This window comes from Anopheles arabiensis, chromosome 3 (assembly GCF_016920715.1).
Source record: "Anopheles arabiensis isolate DONGOLA chromosome 3, AaraD3, whole genome shotgun sequence".
In the NCBI taxonomy this organism is placed as follows: domain Eukaryota; kingdom Metazoa; phylum Arthropoda; class Insecta; order Diptera; family Culicidae; genus Anopheles; species Anopheles arabiensis.
The window spans coordinates 70,376,910-70,392,429 of NC_053518.1; the positions used below are offsets into that span (position 1 = coordinate 70,376,910).

At 44.3% G+C, this 15,520-nt stretch overlaps 1 protein-coding gene across 5 annotated transcripts in view; it reads left to right on the plus strand.

Moving 5' to 3' along the window:
- LOC120903051 (zinc finger protein 423 homolog) overlaps positions 1-15,520 on the plus strand; it is a 77,787-nt gene that overhangs the window by 45,535 nt on the left and 16,732 nt on the right. The window contains exon 1 of one of the 5 annotated variants that reach the window (XM_040312248.1): positions 11,167-11,945. The exons of the other annotated variants lie outside the window; for them this stretch is intronic. Within the exon in view, the coding sequence (XP_040168182.1) occupies positions 11,786-11,945 (160 nt within the window). The 5' untranslated portion in view covers positions 11,167-11,785. Of the gene's footprint in view, positions 1-11,166; positions 11,946-15,520 lie in introns of those variants that run through there. 5 annotated transcript variants of the gene reach the window in all.

Below are 15,520 nucleotides of genomic sequence, written 5' to 3' on the forward strand. Positions count from 1 at the left end.
TGTTTTTGCTCGGTCTTTCCCCCTCATATCCCAGCTCCTACTATCATCCGCTACGGATCAGCATGTTTTATGTGTGTCATTATTGTTCGGTTTCTGGCGAGGACGCGCGCGCGCTACGACGACTATGGGTTTTGGGGTTGTCTTTTTCGAGGCTGGTGCTCGTCGCATGTCAACCTTAGCGTGCTGCATTTGCGCGGGGAATTTGGAGGAGAGGGGGGGGGGTGGTTTGTGTCCTCGTTGCTTCGTTGCGCTTGTCCGCTTGCCGCCTTGCCGGGCGAAACCATTTACGAGCCTTGCACTCATTATTTGGTGTGTGTTTTATGGCTTTTCTGAACTCGAAAATTGTTTTATGCAGCCGCTTGGCGATCGTTACCGTTCCGTTTCCTGTTAACGCGAAGAGGGGGATATGTAGTCTCACCCTCCCCGCAAACAGGCAAAACTGGGGCCCTTGTTGGCTTAATGGAGATCGCAAGAAAAATGTTTGTCGTGGTTGTTTTGTTGTTTGAAACAACAACAACAAAACAACATTCAAACGGTTGAGGGTAAAACATGTATTGTTTTGTTGTTAAAATTGTAATAGAAACAAAAAAAACACAGGCAACAATTTTTTTGACAACAAAGGAAGGAACTGAATTCGAATTTCCAGTAAATTAACAAGGCAACATAACTTGTCATAATGGAAGAGCAAATAACATTTGAAGCAACATGGTTTTTTTTTTAATTTAAAAATATTACGGAATATTACTACAAAGATCTGTTTTATGGAACTTTCTTCCTTAAACAGCTAGTCTTACACAACTAATTAAAGATAAAGACAACGCTGCATACACATTCGACCCTTCCTAGTGAAGGATTTATTGTACAAAAGATTGCACTTTCTTCTTACACTGCTGCTGCTGCTGCTGCTGCTGCTGTTATCTGTCACAGACCGTTTATCAACCGTACGGCTCAAGCACATGATCAACCTTTCTTTGAACCCCCCCCCTTTCGCCCCCTCCCTTTGTTCTGCTGGATGTGGTGCAATAATAATTGTACCAACTTGCACCGTGGCTGCTCCTCCGCGTCATGAGCGCAGCCAAAAAGTCATGTACTATCGAAAACCGTTGACATTTCCTCACGTCACTGCCCTTGCCTTGTTTCGTGCTTAATCGTGCTTGCCCTTGGCGAAGCAGAAGGGGTAGCACCACCACCACCACCACCACCAGCAGCCCTTCCAACCCTTTCCCTGCAACGATTCAAGACGGGGTGGGTCAGCATTCCACGGGTTCATTCCTGTGGCTCGTGTCATTCGCCGCACGCAACACTATCTGCCCCACTATCTACGCCCCCCCGGGGAGGATGAATTTTCGTTTTTGTGAAAAGCTGCTGAGAATGGCAGGAGGAGGAGAAGCAGAAGGAGAGTTGAGTTGATGTAGTTCCTCTGTGTTTACCTCTTAAAGTAGAAATTTTCTTTGCAATCCCGCTGCAATCTGTTCGTGGATGGGGACAATGATGCGCGGTTCACTCTCCTTTGTTACACCGTTGCTTGCGTTTGACAGATTGCATGATGTATTTTTGGCTTTCTTAAATTTATCTGCCGGCATTGTTTTGACCCTCTCCCCCCCTCTTTCGCTTTCTCAGTATGGCAACGCAAAATTTCTGTGCCTGATTTGTTTTATCCGGGTTGTTTTTTCGGCACTTTCTTGCGCACTTCTTAAACTACACAGCAATTAGCTCCGGTACTTCCTCTCGCTCAGCGGTACCGTTTGCTCTACAGCATGCTTTATCCGATTGTTTTACCTGAACCGTACACCTCTCCTGGTGGTGGAGGTTTTTCCTTTGCCAGTGCATAAAGAGATCAGGTACTGCCGTGTTACCGGGAGGAACTTTCCTCGCTTTGTCAGGAAAACGGTAAAATGACCAAAAGTATGCTCATTTACATAGGAGCAAAGGGGCAACAAGAAAAACTAAAGGCAACGTTAAACAATGGCACGAAACACGCGACACACCGGACTCTCGAGTAGGGAAAAGTGCATTCCTTCGCTAGAGCAACGGTAGCTTATTTATTTACCCTTTAAATTACGGTTGCTGTAATGATTTATGCGAAGACCTTTGCTTTGAATTGCGGTGACCTAACCTGGAAGCAGTTTGAACTGTGTGTTTTTTTTCTATGTTTATGTTTTGTAATGGTGTTTATGAGCAAATCTGTATAAGTGTGTTCTATAAATTACAACACAATGAAAATATAGTTCATCTTTTGGTATATTAAATATTAGAAGATTAAAGGTTTATCGAATCACATCAACTTATGGAATAATTTAAATCATCTATGGAACATGGAATGCATCGCTTTTTCTGTAGTAAGAGTATTAAATTATCCAGTTTCTTCACCACAACGTATTACTATTCCTGTGACATTTGTGGAAAAGCGATAGCGTAGAAAAAAAAATCATCTCAGGCAACAAATCAAGAACAGGAAACGAGTGAAAACAGCTCCATCAAAGTGATTAGTTCTCCTTGAGGAACATTTAAAACTGGATTATACTGGCCCATCATCATTTCACACCTTGTTTGCTGTGTGTGTGTGTGTATGTGGGACGCATTCGGAAGCAGATGATGAGTGCCGGGTGTGGGTCACAACACTCGTTAAAGAAAGGGGGTCTTGTTCGTTCAACAAATCTCCACGTGAGAAAAAAGGAGGCTTCTTTCTAACAACTCCTTTCGATTAGCCGCTTAGCCGGCGTGCGGCCACTTCCGGTTTACCGGCCAACCCCATGGCCCAACCGGTACACATGTGTGTTGACTTTTGTGTCTTGGTGAAGAGAGACTGGCTGGTGTTAACAAAAAAAACCCTCCTCTATTGAAAGCTTTAAAGAAGATCGCGGCTCTTAATCCACAAAACATCGTACCTACGCTCTCCAATGCTTGCCCTGTTGCCTTCGCTCGCTGCACTATCGATTTGTAGTGGATTAATTGATTCATCACTCAAGTGGTCCTCTTTCTCCGGGCATCAAGTGGTGGTGTTTTTAATTCCCTGCTTTCCGCTTTATTTCTATGTGTGTGTGTACTTTTTACAGAAAGAATAAAACGAACGAGTAAACATTGCATTGAAGGAGAAGAATAAAAAAAACATGAATGAATATCTACATACACACACATACACAGTCACTCTCCATTCGGTCGGAGGTTTGTATGTTTTGTCTACTCACCAAATAGATTGTGTTAGCTCAAGCTCTTCCTTACTTCTTTTCCTTGCACAGTTTCTCAATACACGTTTTAAACCTTGATTTTTTTTGTTAGTTGCACCTGTATGCATTCCTGTTTTTTTTTTTTTTTTTTGTGTTGTTATCGTATTTTGTTGCTGCTGTGAACTTCTTCCAGCAGAGAAACCGACTGGGGGCTAGTCGTGGCGTGCCGAATCGCAATGATTCGCTGCTCCGGAAAGGTTAATCGTTACTGGATCCTGCTAGATATATTGAAGCAAGCAAAGCAACTCATTCTTGGACCGCACAAAACACTTCCTGTTCCTTTTAAATTGCTTCCTGTGGGTAGTAACATTTCTTATGTTAATATTGTATTTTAAAATGATTTTTTTCTCGCTTTTCGGATGGAACTTATACAATGCTAGAAACCCTGCAGTACTCGGAAACAGTATTTGGAGCTTCCTAGTGACGTTATTTTTGATCTCTACTTTACGAAACAGTCCTCCGATGCACCAAGGGCGGACATAATGCGATTAAGATCAACGCGGGGCTCAAGATAAGATGACATTTCCTACAACAGGCAGCACTATGGAGCTTTATGTGACTTGGAATCATCCTGACTTTAATGTTTCTTGTCTACATCTGGTTTTATATCACTTCAGATTCATTTTAGATGTTTATACATCGACGTGACTTCTTTTTTCTGTCCTTAACATACTCCTTTTTTACCTTCAATCATTTTGCAAAGTGTTGGGAGGGATCAACCCGAGCACTTCCCAAGTTGTTTTTACTTTCTTTTTATTGCATGATGCTGCTGGTCGGAAAATTGACGGCTCCCCTAACCCTTATCGAATACGCCACATCCGCATCGGTCAAACTGTGTACTGGATTAATTATTCATCAGTCGTAGTAGGGTGAGCACATCAACTCACCCATAACCTTTATCTCCACTGTTCTGTCGGTCCGATTGCAACTCGTCCAAATCACCACAAAATTCTGGGGAAGAGATGCGGTGGATGGATGAGGAATAGGTACACACAGAAACGGGTCACTTCAACGGGCAGAGTTAAAGTGTTTTGACCCATTCGCTGTCAGCGCTGTCAACGAGAAAAAGAGGGACTTTTCACGGCCAGCGTTGGGACGGGGTTAAAGGATTTGATTGATTTAGGGTTCGTCGCCAACGTCGCTAACGCCGTCGACCGACTTCTGTTGGCCAGAAGAGTCAAATGTGATCAAAACATAGGCTTTTGCTTTTTTTTCTCTATTTCGAGCTACGCAAATAAGTCATACAACGAAAAGGACATGCTTCGAACTTTTGGGCCAATTTAACAAGGATTCATTTTCGATCGACCACCGCCGGAACTCGTCCGAGCTCAGCGTGAAGCATAGGGCGACATGGAACGGTCTTGCCGGGACTGTTGCTCGATAACATCTTACCGGATAGCAAGAACTTGCCCAAGAATTGAGCAGGTAGAGATGGAGAGCAACAAAAAACTCCCTCAGGGACCTAAAAGACACTGTCGACTCAAAGATGTTAATCTGCGTTTCTTTGCGATATTCCTTTACGGTTGATTAATGATGTTCATGATCCACTCCAGTTGTCCGTCACTGGTGTAATTCGTCAACGCAGGACGAATCATTGGATTGGATGATTAAGTAAGGACCATGGTTTTGGTCAGTGATGTCTAGTTTTGTCTGGGATGTCACCTTTCCCTTCAGGAAGGTAATTATTCGTTAATCGAGTGAGAAAAAAGGGACCACGCCGGGAGGGGAATGAAAACGGTCGCACCCCGATCACCGTCGAGATTGAGATAAAAATGGGAATCGAGGACCTGGGAACATGGGGTATGGGATGACAGAAGTCAATCACGATGGCGCTACTGCAGTAGGAACATCGGGAAAAAGGTAAATATTAGGAGTTGAGAATGTTTAATTGACCTCATTTGTTTCCAACCGGACAGTCTGAAGCGTCCATTAGGGTAATTTAAGAGCGTTAAAAAGTGAAGCAATTCAAGAATCCTGGAATTTAGATTTGAAGGATTTCTTGGAATTTCGCCATCGATTGAGTGGATATCTCGACCTCCTTTTGCAACACAGTTCCACGGCTAGAAGCCAGGTAATGAGCGAGGCAAGGGCAATAAAAATACATAAAAATATTGTTTCTCAGTTGTAATTACCATTTTGCCGCTTGACATTCGCGTCGCGGAGACTCGCGGCCCGAAAGCGGGACCTGGCCACTTTTTGGGATCGCCCAAAAATCTCAATCACGTTTGCGAATAAATCGTACTTTAAGTGTGAGTGGATAAAAATGTGACCATTCGCCCGGTCGCCTGTCGTAAATGAGACAACGCGGAAGAGTTAAGACGTGGGACAAGCTTTTTTTTGGGGGGAGAACTGGTACCTTGCCACTACTACCTACTTCCATCTCAATCGGCAAAACCATGCACCAAGCAAGCAACAACCACACACCAATCTGTGCTTGATGTACGTGTGGTTTTGTTCTGCTTACGACAGGCACATACACATCTTTTCGGATCATATCTGCTCTGAAATATGGTTCCACTAAATGGTTCCACACGATTTGCAGATGCTTAAAATGCGTACACGATCACGGGCGGCTCGCGTTTTGCGCGTTAATGGCGACATCGGCGCGTATGACCGCCAGAGGAACCAGAGTACATACACACACTCGAGAGCATGCGATGCGATTTATATCTCATCATGTTGAGCTGTATTTTTTTCTTTTTTGTTGTTGACCCGATCATCCGCCTACTGCTTCAGAGAGGTAGGAATTGCATTTGATTCTTGATGTTTGAATGACGCAGCAGCTGCACCAGATGAATAAATTAAGGTCGAGCACGGAAGGGGTGCATATAACTGGGCTTTTCAATGCAGTTCAATGTTATGAAGGAAGGTTACAATAGAATTTGCCTTAAATAAGGCTCATTTTAGTACATTCTTGATCCTTGAAGCATATTTTTTTGGTTCAAATATTGATACTAACGACATTAATCTAGTTGAAGCGTATAACTATAAGACATAAACATTCTAAAACTCGAAATTTTCGTGATAGGTGGATCATACATTTTTGAATAGAAATGTTTGAATAGATATTTGAGATAAAGTTGTTCTAAAGCACTGAATTACTGTCGCATAAGGCACAGGACGCCATCACCTGGACACGAGTAGTGCTGCAGAGCTCTTTTGTTGCAGGTCAGCTTGAGGATCTGCTCTAAATTCTTGAAAAACCCTCAACTCTAGCCCATTATCTTACAACATTATCTCAAAAACGGTTTTTGCGATTGCGTGCGATGCTGACAAATGGAAAGAAAAACCTTTCCTCTTTTGCTTCCAACTAAGGCTGCACAAAATCTCCTCCACCTCACGGTGCAATGGATGGCCTTTTCCGGTCGAGATAAAATCCTACCCCGTTGCTGTGTGTGCGCGCACGCCTTTTGTCCCATGGCCCGTGGCGGGTCATTTGGTTTCATTGTTTTTCCGCCAATTTCCTGACCAAACGATGGCGGCGGGTCCGCGCTAAACTCGTTCCGGTGCGGGTTCCCAACAATCGTGGAGCGTGGATTGCAAAACAGAACTCTGGAGTGGCGGGAAGGAGGGGGTTGTAATGAATGGCGCTGTTTTTCTGCTCGCCAAGGTAGGAAGGAAGGGACGGCTTTAATTTATAGGGCTAAATATCCGCCCAAGGATCCGGTGCTTCGCTGGGTTTGGTTTGAATGGGAGGTTTTTGCGCCACCGTATCCGGATATCCGGCCACTCACGGTCTGTGCGCTGTGCGCTCGCACACAAATTAGCCCACAAATAATGGTCCAGCGGCACGAATTCGGGCGGTTGCTGGGACTGCCGCAAGAGATTTCAACGCTCGCCCCTTTCTTCAGTTTCAGTCGCTCGAAAAGCGTGCGCACGGAGGACGGCACTCGAAACGAGCTCGTTCGAAATATTTGAAAAAAAAACCACACCTGCAAGGGAGAGATCTTGCTTATTCGTTCCAGCCGCAGGGATAAACTCTCCTAACGTTGGCACTCACCCGGCAAAACAACCACATGTTGCTTCTAAACGCCAACTGAGGGGCTGTAAATAAAGAGTGCCTCAAGTACATAACAACAACCCCGGTTTGCCGGTGTGTCCTGCTGTGTGTGCGGCCGTTCGTTTTCCTTTTTTGAAAATTCGAGCAAACGAGCAGCTCCGTCGGTGCGAGCGAGAGTGAAGAGGCGCTACTGCAAAAAGGCGTGGCCTAAAAGTCGAGCAGCGACAACGCGCTGCGGTGCTGCTGCTGCTGTTGTTGTTTACCTTTGCGCTGGGTGGAGCTACAGGGTGACGATGATGATGGCGCAAACTCGAATTTCGCTACCTGGCCCGTAAAATAAGGATAATAAAAAGAGTAAAGAAAAAAAAACAAACAACGCTGCGGTTCAGCAAATGCAAATTGGTGCAAATGCCACACACACAAAGCCCATCCAGCGTTTGTTCGGAGTCAATTTTGGGGCGAAAATTGCAATGCTGGTGATGTTCATTAGCAAACTGTTTTTTTGTACCGGACAACATCTTTTCGCGATTTTTGCTAATTGATTGACAGTTGGATGCGTAAAGTTGCGTGCAGGCGCTAGCGTTTTGCCGTCAGCTTGGAGAGTCTTTGGCTGAACGCGATTTGCATAATGTAGATTGACTATGCAAGTTGACCTACGACCTAGGCAGGGTAGATCGTGACAAAATACCACGCAATGCATCTGTTGCATCACATTAGAATTAGTAATACGACTTCATCGGAGTTCTGAGGATAAGATAGTCTCGCAAGAGTTAATTTCTTATAAATAATTATACCATTTAAGCTGGTGGAGCAACATGTACGTTGATCTACTTAACTAGACCAAAATATTTTCCGAAAAGCTGTAAGATTGGTGACTATGATTATGTATTTCGTCTTGCATTCAATTTTCGCTGTAAAGAAGTAGATTTTCTTAGCTTATTTGAACATTGTTGAACAGAAGTGCTCAACTTCATACCTTTAGCGCAAATAGAGCCTCCAATCCTTCCACAAAGAGTGTCAACTTCTCAAGATATAGTAATAAATATTTGTTCGAACAGTAAGTTCTTCAGATTTATAGGCAAATACTGCCAACTAATGTTTAACAAAAGGGCATAAATTGCTTTAAAACAGCAAAGTTTTATAAAGTTATATATAGTTGTGCTTTGCCCTCCAAGGTAATTAACACAACTATCGTACGTTGCACAAAAAGTACCAAGCCTTAACATCGTGACAAAATGTACTGTTTTAACCTCAAAATAGCGTACCACATGCTACATTTCAATTGTCAACGCTGTGCTACACCACCGTCAATCCGGCAGCCACACAGCACAGAGAACACATAAAGTACATTTAGTTGCAACTTTTCACCTCCCCCCCCCTCTCCATTGCTCCATAAGGTTGATTTGGTGACTTTTTAATTGAAATAACGATGTGTGTGTGTGCGCAATGGAATAAATTGTTTCCCTGTGTCAGATAGTCTCTCTATCGGACTGTGTTGGTGTATGTATATCTATTTTTGGGGACAAAAATACACCACAGCAAAAGTAGTGAACACCACCAGTAAGTGGAACTTATTTTTCGGACAGTGAAGGAAAGAGAATGTGTATCGCAGCCGCATGTCTTCCCCAAGTCCCCTGGATGGCACACAGACAGCAAAATTTCGATACAAATGGGAAAATTTTGTACAATTTCGCCCACCAATAGATTTCGGTGACCGGGAGAGACATGGCACATATCGTAGCAGCAGCAGCAGACACCACCGTGTGGTAAATGCATTCATCTGCCCGTGCACATTTAAATTCGACCGAAAACAGTCTGCGTGTGTGTGCATGGAGGGCGAACCTAGCGGACGGCTGAAAGGGCTGTCCATCACCAAGGGATAAAAAAGAGCAGAATCACAATTGAAATCAGTATCCGGAGTGGTTTTGCAAATTGAAGCAACACATATTCACACACACACACCCTGGTTGGCTTTGACGTGGGCAGAAACAGTTCCCAGTTCCCGTTGACGTGTTGTATACGCAGAGGCGGCAAAGGGATAAGGAACGGTTATGAATATTTCATTTCGTTCACCGAAATCAGAAACACGTAGATCGAAGCAGCAGAATTGTGAGCAGAGAAAAATCCAAAACCCCCAAAGCAGAAGAGCAGGGGTACGCGGTGGAAAATCGGAGAAAACCACAGCGGACAGTTTTGTTGGGTTTTTCGGTATAAGTTGTGGTGCCGTGACGGGTTAGCCTGAACGGTTGTGGGAGTTGTTTAGCTGATTTTCGGCTTCCGAGAGTTTGTGGGTGGAGTATTGATATTGATTTTTCATTTAAATCAGTTCGAAATTGCATCTAGAAGTTTGTTTGCAACAAGTTGCAGTTGGCAAATTTGGATACTGCAACAGATAAATCATTCAAAGCGTTGGACAAATTTTCCCAAAATTAAACTTTATAATTTTCAATCTACAAAACAAATATCTGACCACGCTGTGTGTCATTGAGTTTACAGTAAAAACCAAAAAGAGCTTCGTAGGAGGAAAAAAACCCCCAAAACTTACAGCCGAAATTGAAACTTAATTCACCTTCAATCCAAAATGGACGCCAATCTGCCAAAGGGTCCATCCTGTACTACTGCCAGACAAAAAGCATTAATTCTCTTCTTTAAGATTTTTTCACATTTCAAACAAACCAAACCGCAAAACCAGTCCCCCTTCGACGAAAACGAGCCATCGGATCACGGAAACGTGAAATCTGTCGGCGTAATTTAATCCTTGCTCTCTCTCTATCGCCAATTGGAGACTGCCGGTTCCTGCAGGCACTGTTACCTGCCTTGGTTTTTGGTAAGAACTGTGCCGTTCCCTTTGGTTTGCGCCCTTTCAACAATTAAGCCTTTATTTTTTGTTGGATTGTTGCGCGAAATGAATCCGCTAACTGGGGCCGGGCTGCCTTTTTCCGCGGCAAATGCAATTGGTGAAACACAAACAAAAAACTGAAACACAATGAATGCCGCCATTTCTAACTAAAGGATATGGGATACGGGAAAAGGATTTCCTGTTCACTGTTGTTTTGGGACGAAATGCTTTGCCATTCTTTTATGCCATTCGATCGCGATTCCATATTAAGTAGAGAATTGAATTAATAAAGCTCTTATGATAATAATGTATTATTATATATACCCTCGGGTGTATGCAGTGCCCTACCGGGAGTGTCCTGTGTGATAAAAGCACCCAAAAATCCAGCCCATTCCTCCCATTCCCCGTAGAATGCTCACAAAGTCCCCCGAATGTTCCTTTGTTCGCTCTGTCTTCGACTAATTGTCACCTGCGAGTGAAAACAGGACGACCGGACTGTGACTGTGTTCGGCGGCTAGGACTCACCGGCCGTTCAGCCCTCGGTGTGAGTTGTGTGCATGCCAGCAACACCATTGGGCAAGCGAAAGGTGAACCCAAAGGCCCCGTGCTCTGCTTGCTTCATTTATTTTGTTTATATTTTTCCTCACCGTACATAAGCCAAGCGCAAGCGGAAAAGGGAACAGCAGGCAAAAGTAGAGGGGGGGGGGGTGCTGTGGCACCACGCAACAACATTTCAACCCTCTCGATGGCACCAACCCACCACCGCTGCACTACAATGGCGTCTCGGGCGGTATCTCGGGGCGTAAGGGAGATCTCCATCTCGGTTGCGCTCCGTGCGCGCCCGTACGCCAATCGCAATCGCGCTGTCTCGCGCTCTCGTTCGCTCTCCCAAAAGCGGTTAGGAGCAACGGCAGCAGCAGCAGCAGCAGCAGCACAACACACACTCGCAGCACGCATTCGAACGAATCGGTGTATGGGCGCGAACCCCGGGCGAGACCGAGGGCCAAAAACCCGGCACACCGATTCGTGGTGCGCGTCGTCGGCAACGCTTTGGTGGCGTTCGCGTCCCAACAGGGCTCTCATTCACCTTTCGGCAAGGTTTAGGTGATGATGTTGCGCTTCGCTCTCCGGTCTGTGCTGCTGCCTGCGTGCTAGAGCCCGGGGATACACCACCTTGACTATCCTGTGTATCGAGCTGGGTGACCTGTGAATGTGTGCGTTGGTGTATGTGTGTGTGTTGATGTGATGCTACACAAGTGATGCTGCAGAGTGACTTCAACGGTGGCGTGTTCCGTTTGAGCAATTGATCAAAATTTTGCTGGGGAAAAAACAAAATTTGATTTTTCTCGATTTTTTCCTCTTTTCCCGAAAACCAGCAGTGTCCTTATTTTGGGTGCCCTCCGTCGCGCGTTGCCTTTGTGTGTGTGTGTGTTGTTTTGTTAACAGTTTTACTACAAGTGATCTCGTGAGTGTGTTTCTTAGTGAATTTGTTTTACTATTTTACCAATGTTACTGTTACTTTGTTCCGTGTGTTGTGATTTGTGTTCGTTGTGAACGTTTACAAGTACAAGTTGTTAAGCGCCTTTTTGCCTCATTTTTTGCTTGGCCCATCATGTTGTGGGTGCGTGCAGGTGGTCCCGCCTTGTTCTGTTACAACGATTCGGTACTGTGCTGTGTTTCCGTGTGCGCTGCTACCTCCGTGCGCCTCGCTCCGTTGCGATGGCGCTGAAGATGCTCTACCGTGGCCCGAGCACCAGACTGGAAACGTTGATCGAGAAGATACAGCAAAACACGAACGCTTTCGGTGTCGGCGGCATGATTGCGCCCGGTGCATTGGGTGGTGGTATCGGTGCGATGAAGGAGTTTTCCCTCGGACAAGGTAGGATTTGTAGGGAGCAGCTGTAATTATCGCATAGAAAAGGTCCTCCGTGTATAAGTGGTGCAAGCTAAGAAAGCATCCAAAATAGTGCAAAAGACTTCAATGCCCGATAAACATATACAGTTTTTAATGTGACAGGGGGTTTTATTAAATATTTCCAATTTTTCACTTCTAATAAAACACTGCTAATTGAAGGTGGCGTCTAGCTTGCAGTAAACTGATCATAAATCATCTCTTTGTCATTCCTTATTAATCCTGATTGTTTGTTGCCTTCGGCTCACTTGGTCTGTGCAACTCGAGGCGAATGTTATACTGCCTTACGACCGATTCTATCGATCAAATTCCACATATAGGAATTTTCATATTCCATATTTGTGCAACTAGATCTAGTTGGTTTATCAGCATTGTTGATACGTCCAGCTGTTTCTAATAAGAAAGGAATTGTTAATAGCTACACTCTTTCTTGTTCAATCGAATGCTATTATCTGAATAGGAAAGGATCGGTGATGTGATCAAAAGATGCGACGGCACATACCCAGAAGCCGACCAGATAGGTAGATTTATAGATCGAGCTAAGGAGAGATCGTTTCGTTACTAGGATAATTAATAGTTGGTATAAAATGGTAAAAAGTGTATTTTTTCCTTTTTCTTCTTTCGGTGTTGACCGAGTAGGTTGTAACCGGTAGGCTTCCTAGACTTATTATCATTACATCATAACTACAATAGTCAGAGAGCTTCCTACGGTAATAGAACCTGACCAGCCTTGTGAAAGTCGGCGTTTTTAGTTTATTTCACTTTACCTTCAGGCAGGCTCAATCTTAGAATTAAGGAGCCAGAGATACAGAAAAGGATGTCCGTTGAATTCACTCCAAAATGTGTGGCTTATTGTATAGTCAATATGTATTATTCTAATTATTGTGAATATTTTTCTATGTATCATTGTCTATGTCTCTATTTATAATATTTATTCAATTGTATTTATAGGATTTAATAGGATCTATACAATTCACAAGCTTGAAAGCAGACTATATTATCCTCTCCTTTCATTTATGTTGTAACGTACATTCAAGGTATACATTTGCGTTCTTCAAACCGGCCTAACCATTATTGAAGGCAAGAAATCTCAAACAAATTTGGAGGTTTATTTTCGTTTTCTGTTTTCTCTTCTCCTTCCTTTTGAGTTGGGTTTATTTCTGCCTAATAGATGTTTCATTGCGTCTAACAATAGGATAATGTGATGTCCTTGAAAAGTCAACTATTATGTCGTCAGTAACACAACTCAAACTCAAGGTTTTTGGCAGGATTAGATTGAGAGCTTAGACACAGCATCATGGGTACACTTTGCGATTATGCTTTGATTTAATCGTGCTGGATCTGGGCGTACCAAAATTTGTGATCAATCAGTATGTTTGAGGTAATACAGACCGTTATGTATTATTACAAAAAATAATATATATAAATATACGAAGAACAACATGAATCGTCTTTGTTTTAAATTTGTGATACGAGGAGTAAAATAGCCGAGGTACCATAACTACATAAATGGCGTGCAACAACTTCGTTTCCAAATAAAATAATTAATTTGTCCCAAAAATATTTAATCTAATGTGCCTCACTCCAAACACCGAACGACGCACTCGTGTCTTACCCTACTGAAAACAAAACTTTCCCTCTAATCATTTCCATCCACTACACCACAAACCCCTCCAAAAACTCCCATAAATCAGTTTAGCCCTTTATTAACCGGAGCGGGATTCATTTACACAAACGCCACACGACTTTAATAATGCCACTGTGTGGCGACAAAACTCGCCCTCTCTCGACACAACACAGATCCAACCAACCTCCTCGTGAGCAGTATGATGATAGGGACAAAATTTAAATAAAAAATTACCGCCCCACTGTAATTACACCACGCGGCAGGGTCCAGCCAGCCAGTGTCCAGCAGCACGCGAAAGGAAGTTTCAATTAAAACGCAAAGCAAAACGCTGTCATCGCAGCACCACCAGATGCGCCACGGCGCGACGGTCGACGACGGCTCAAAAAGATCCGTTCCGCTGATCGTATCGCGCCACGGTGTCCCTCCCTGGGACATGGGGCCAGTGGACGGTGGTCAGCAATCATCAGAGCAAGATCACTCGCACAGCCCCGATCGGTAGCCGGAGGGAGACGTTGCGAGTTTGAACATGAAACAATTGATAATTCCCCACACTCGAAGCGTTTTATCCCACTTTGCCACTTGACTGACTGCTAGGGGGAAGCTTTCTGGGGGTGGGGAAGAGCAATTATGACATTAAAGTTTTAATATCAAGATTAAAGACGATTTATCGTCACATCAGCACACCCGGTCAAACATCGCTTTTGCACATCGCATCGCACTCCTCGGTGCCGCGTGTGTTCTGTCCGTCACCAATGGGATCGAGCACGGCGGGGCCCAACATGCCCAACATCAAAACCGGAAACAGGGGGGCCACCAGGAATTAGTGTGTCCACGCGTGGTTGCAAGGGAGCTGCTGCTGCCGCTTCATTAGCAATATGCAGCAGTAAGTGATAAAAAGAAAACCGGATATACCCTGTTGACCTTTCGGTGCTGCGCGGATTAACGAATCCCGGGCGGCCACAGCACCAGCTGCAGCTGTTGTGCTGTGGTGTGGTGGTGGCGGTGGCCTCCATGAACACATGCACACACATGAGCGTGCTCTCGGAGGCAATTAAATTAGAAGCGATTTTCATTAATTCATTTGCCTCCTGCGCGGGTAGCGTGTGGGGCGCGCAGACCATACGCATCATCAACACCTACTGTGCGCGTACACATACGCACGCCTACTACGATTGTTGTGGTTTTTGATGGAGAACAAAAGAATAGTTTGAGGTTAATTCTGAGCGTTTTTACAGGGTGTTGCAGGAGTTCTCGTGGCTTAAGGCACACTTTATGGACTCTTTCTTACGCGAAATGAACTTAATGTAATGGAAATTGGACTCTATAGCACCCTTGTTGGACAAATCTAACAGGAATTTCCAAGGAGTCTGTCCAAAAAGGGTTCACTTCCAATAAGAAAGAGTCAAGAAAGTGTCCCACAGCTATGAGAACCCCTGGAGAACCCTGTAAAATAATTATGATATCAGTTAACATGGATTAAATCTTGAAAGAGAAGAAAAATTCGCAAGTAATGAAATAATTTTAAAATGTTTGCACTTTTCCGCTGAACAAGACAATCATCTTCCACAACCAAAACCTCCACCAGGCACCACTTTAGCGCACAATAAAAACCCCGCAACAAGATTCGACTTTTATCAAGCCACCCCTAATTGGCCTTAATGTGCGGAAAATGGGGCCTCTCGCCATCTGAATCGGGCGGGGAGAAAGGGAAATGGGTTCACACTTAACCTCACACTTCCGAGGTCCCTTCCTTTTGGTATCGCACGTTTTTGGGCGCACGCCAGCTCTTTGCGCATGGAAATGAGGCAGTTTAATTTGAACGAGCGAGAGAGGGCTGTTCTTGTTCGTCAATTGGCGGCAGTCCATCAGTTTTTTTTTACTTCGTGTCCCTGGTCCAAAGTGATACAATTAGGTG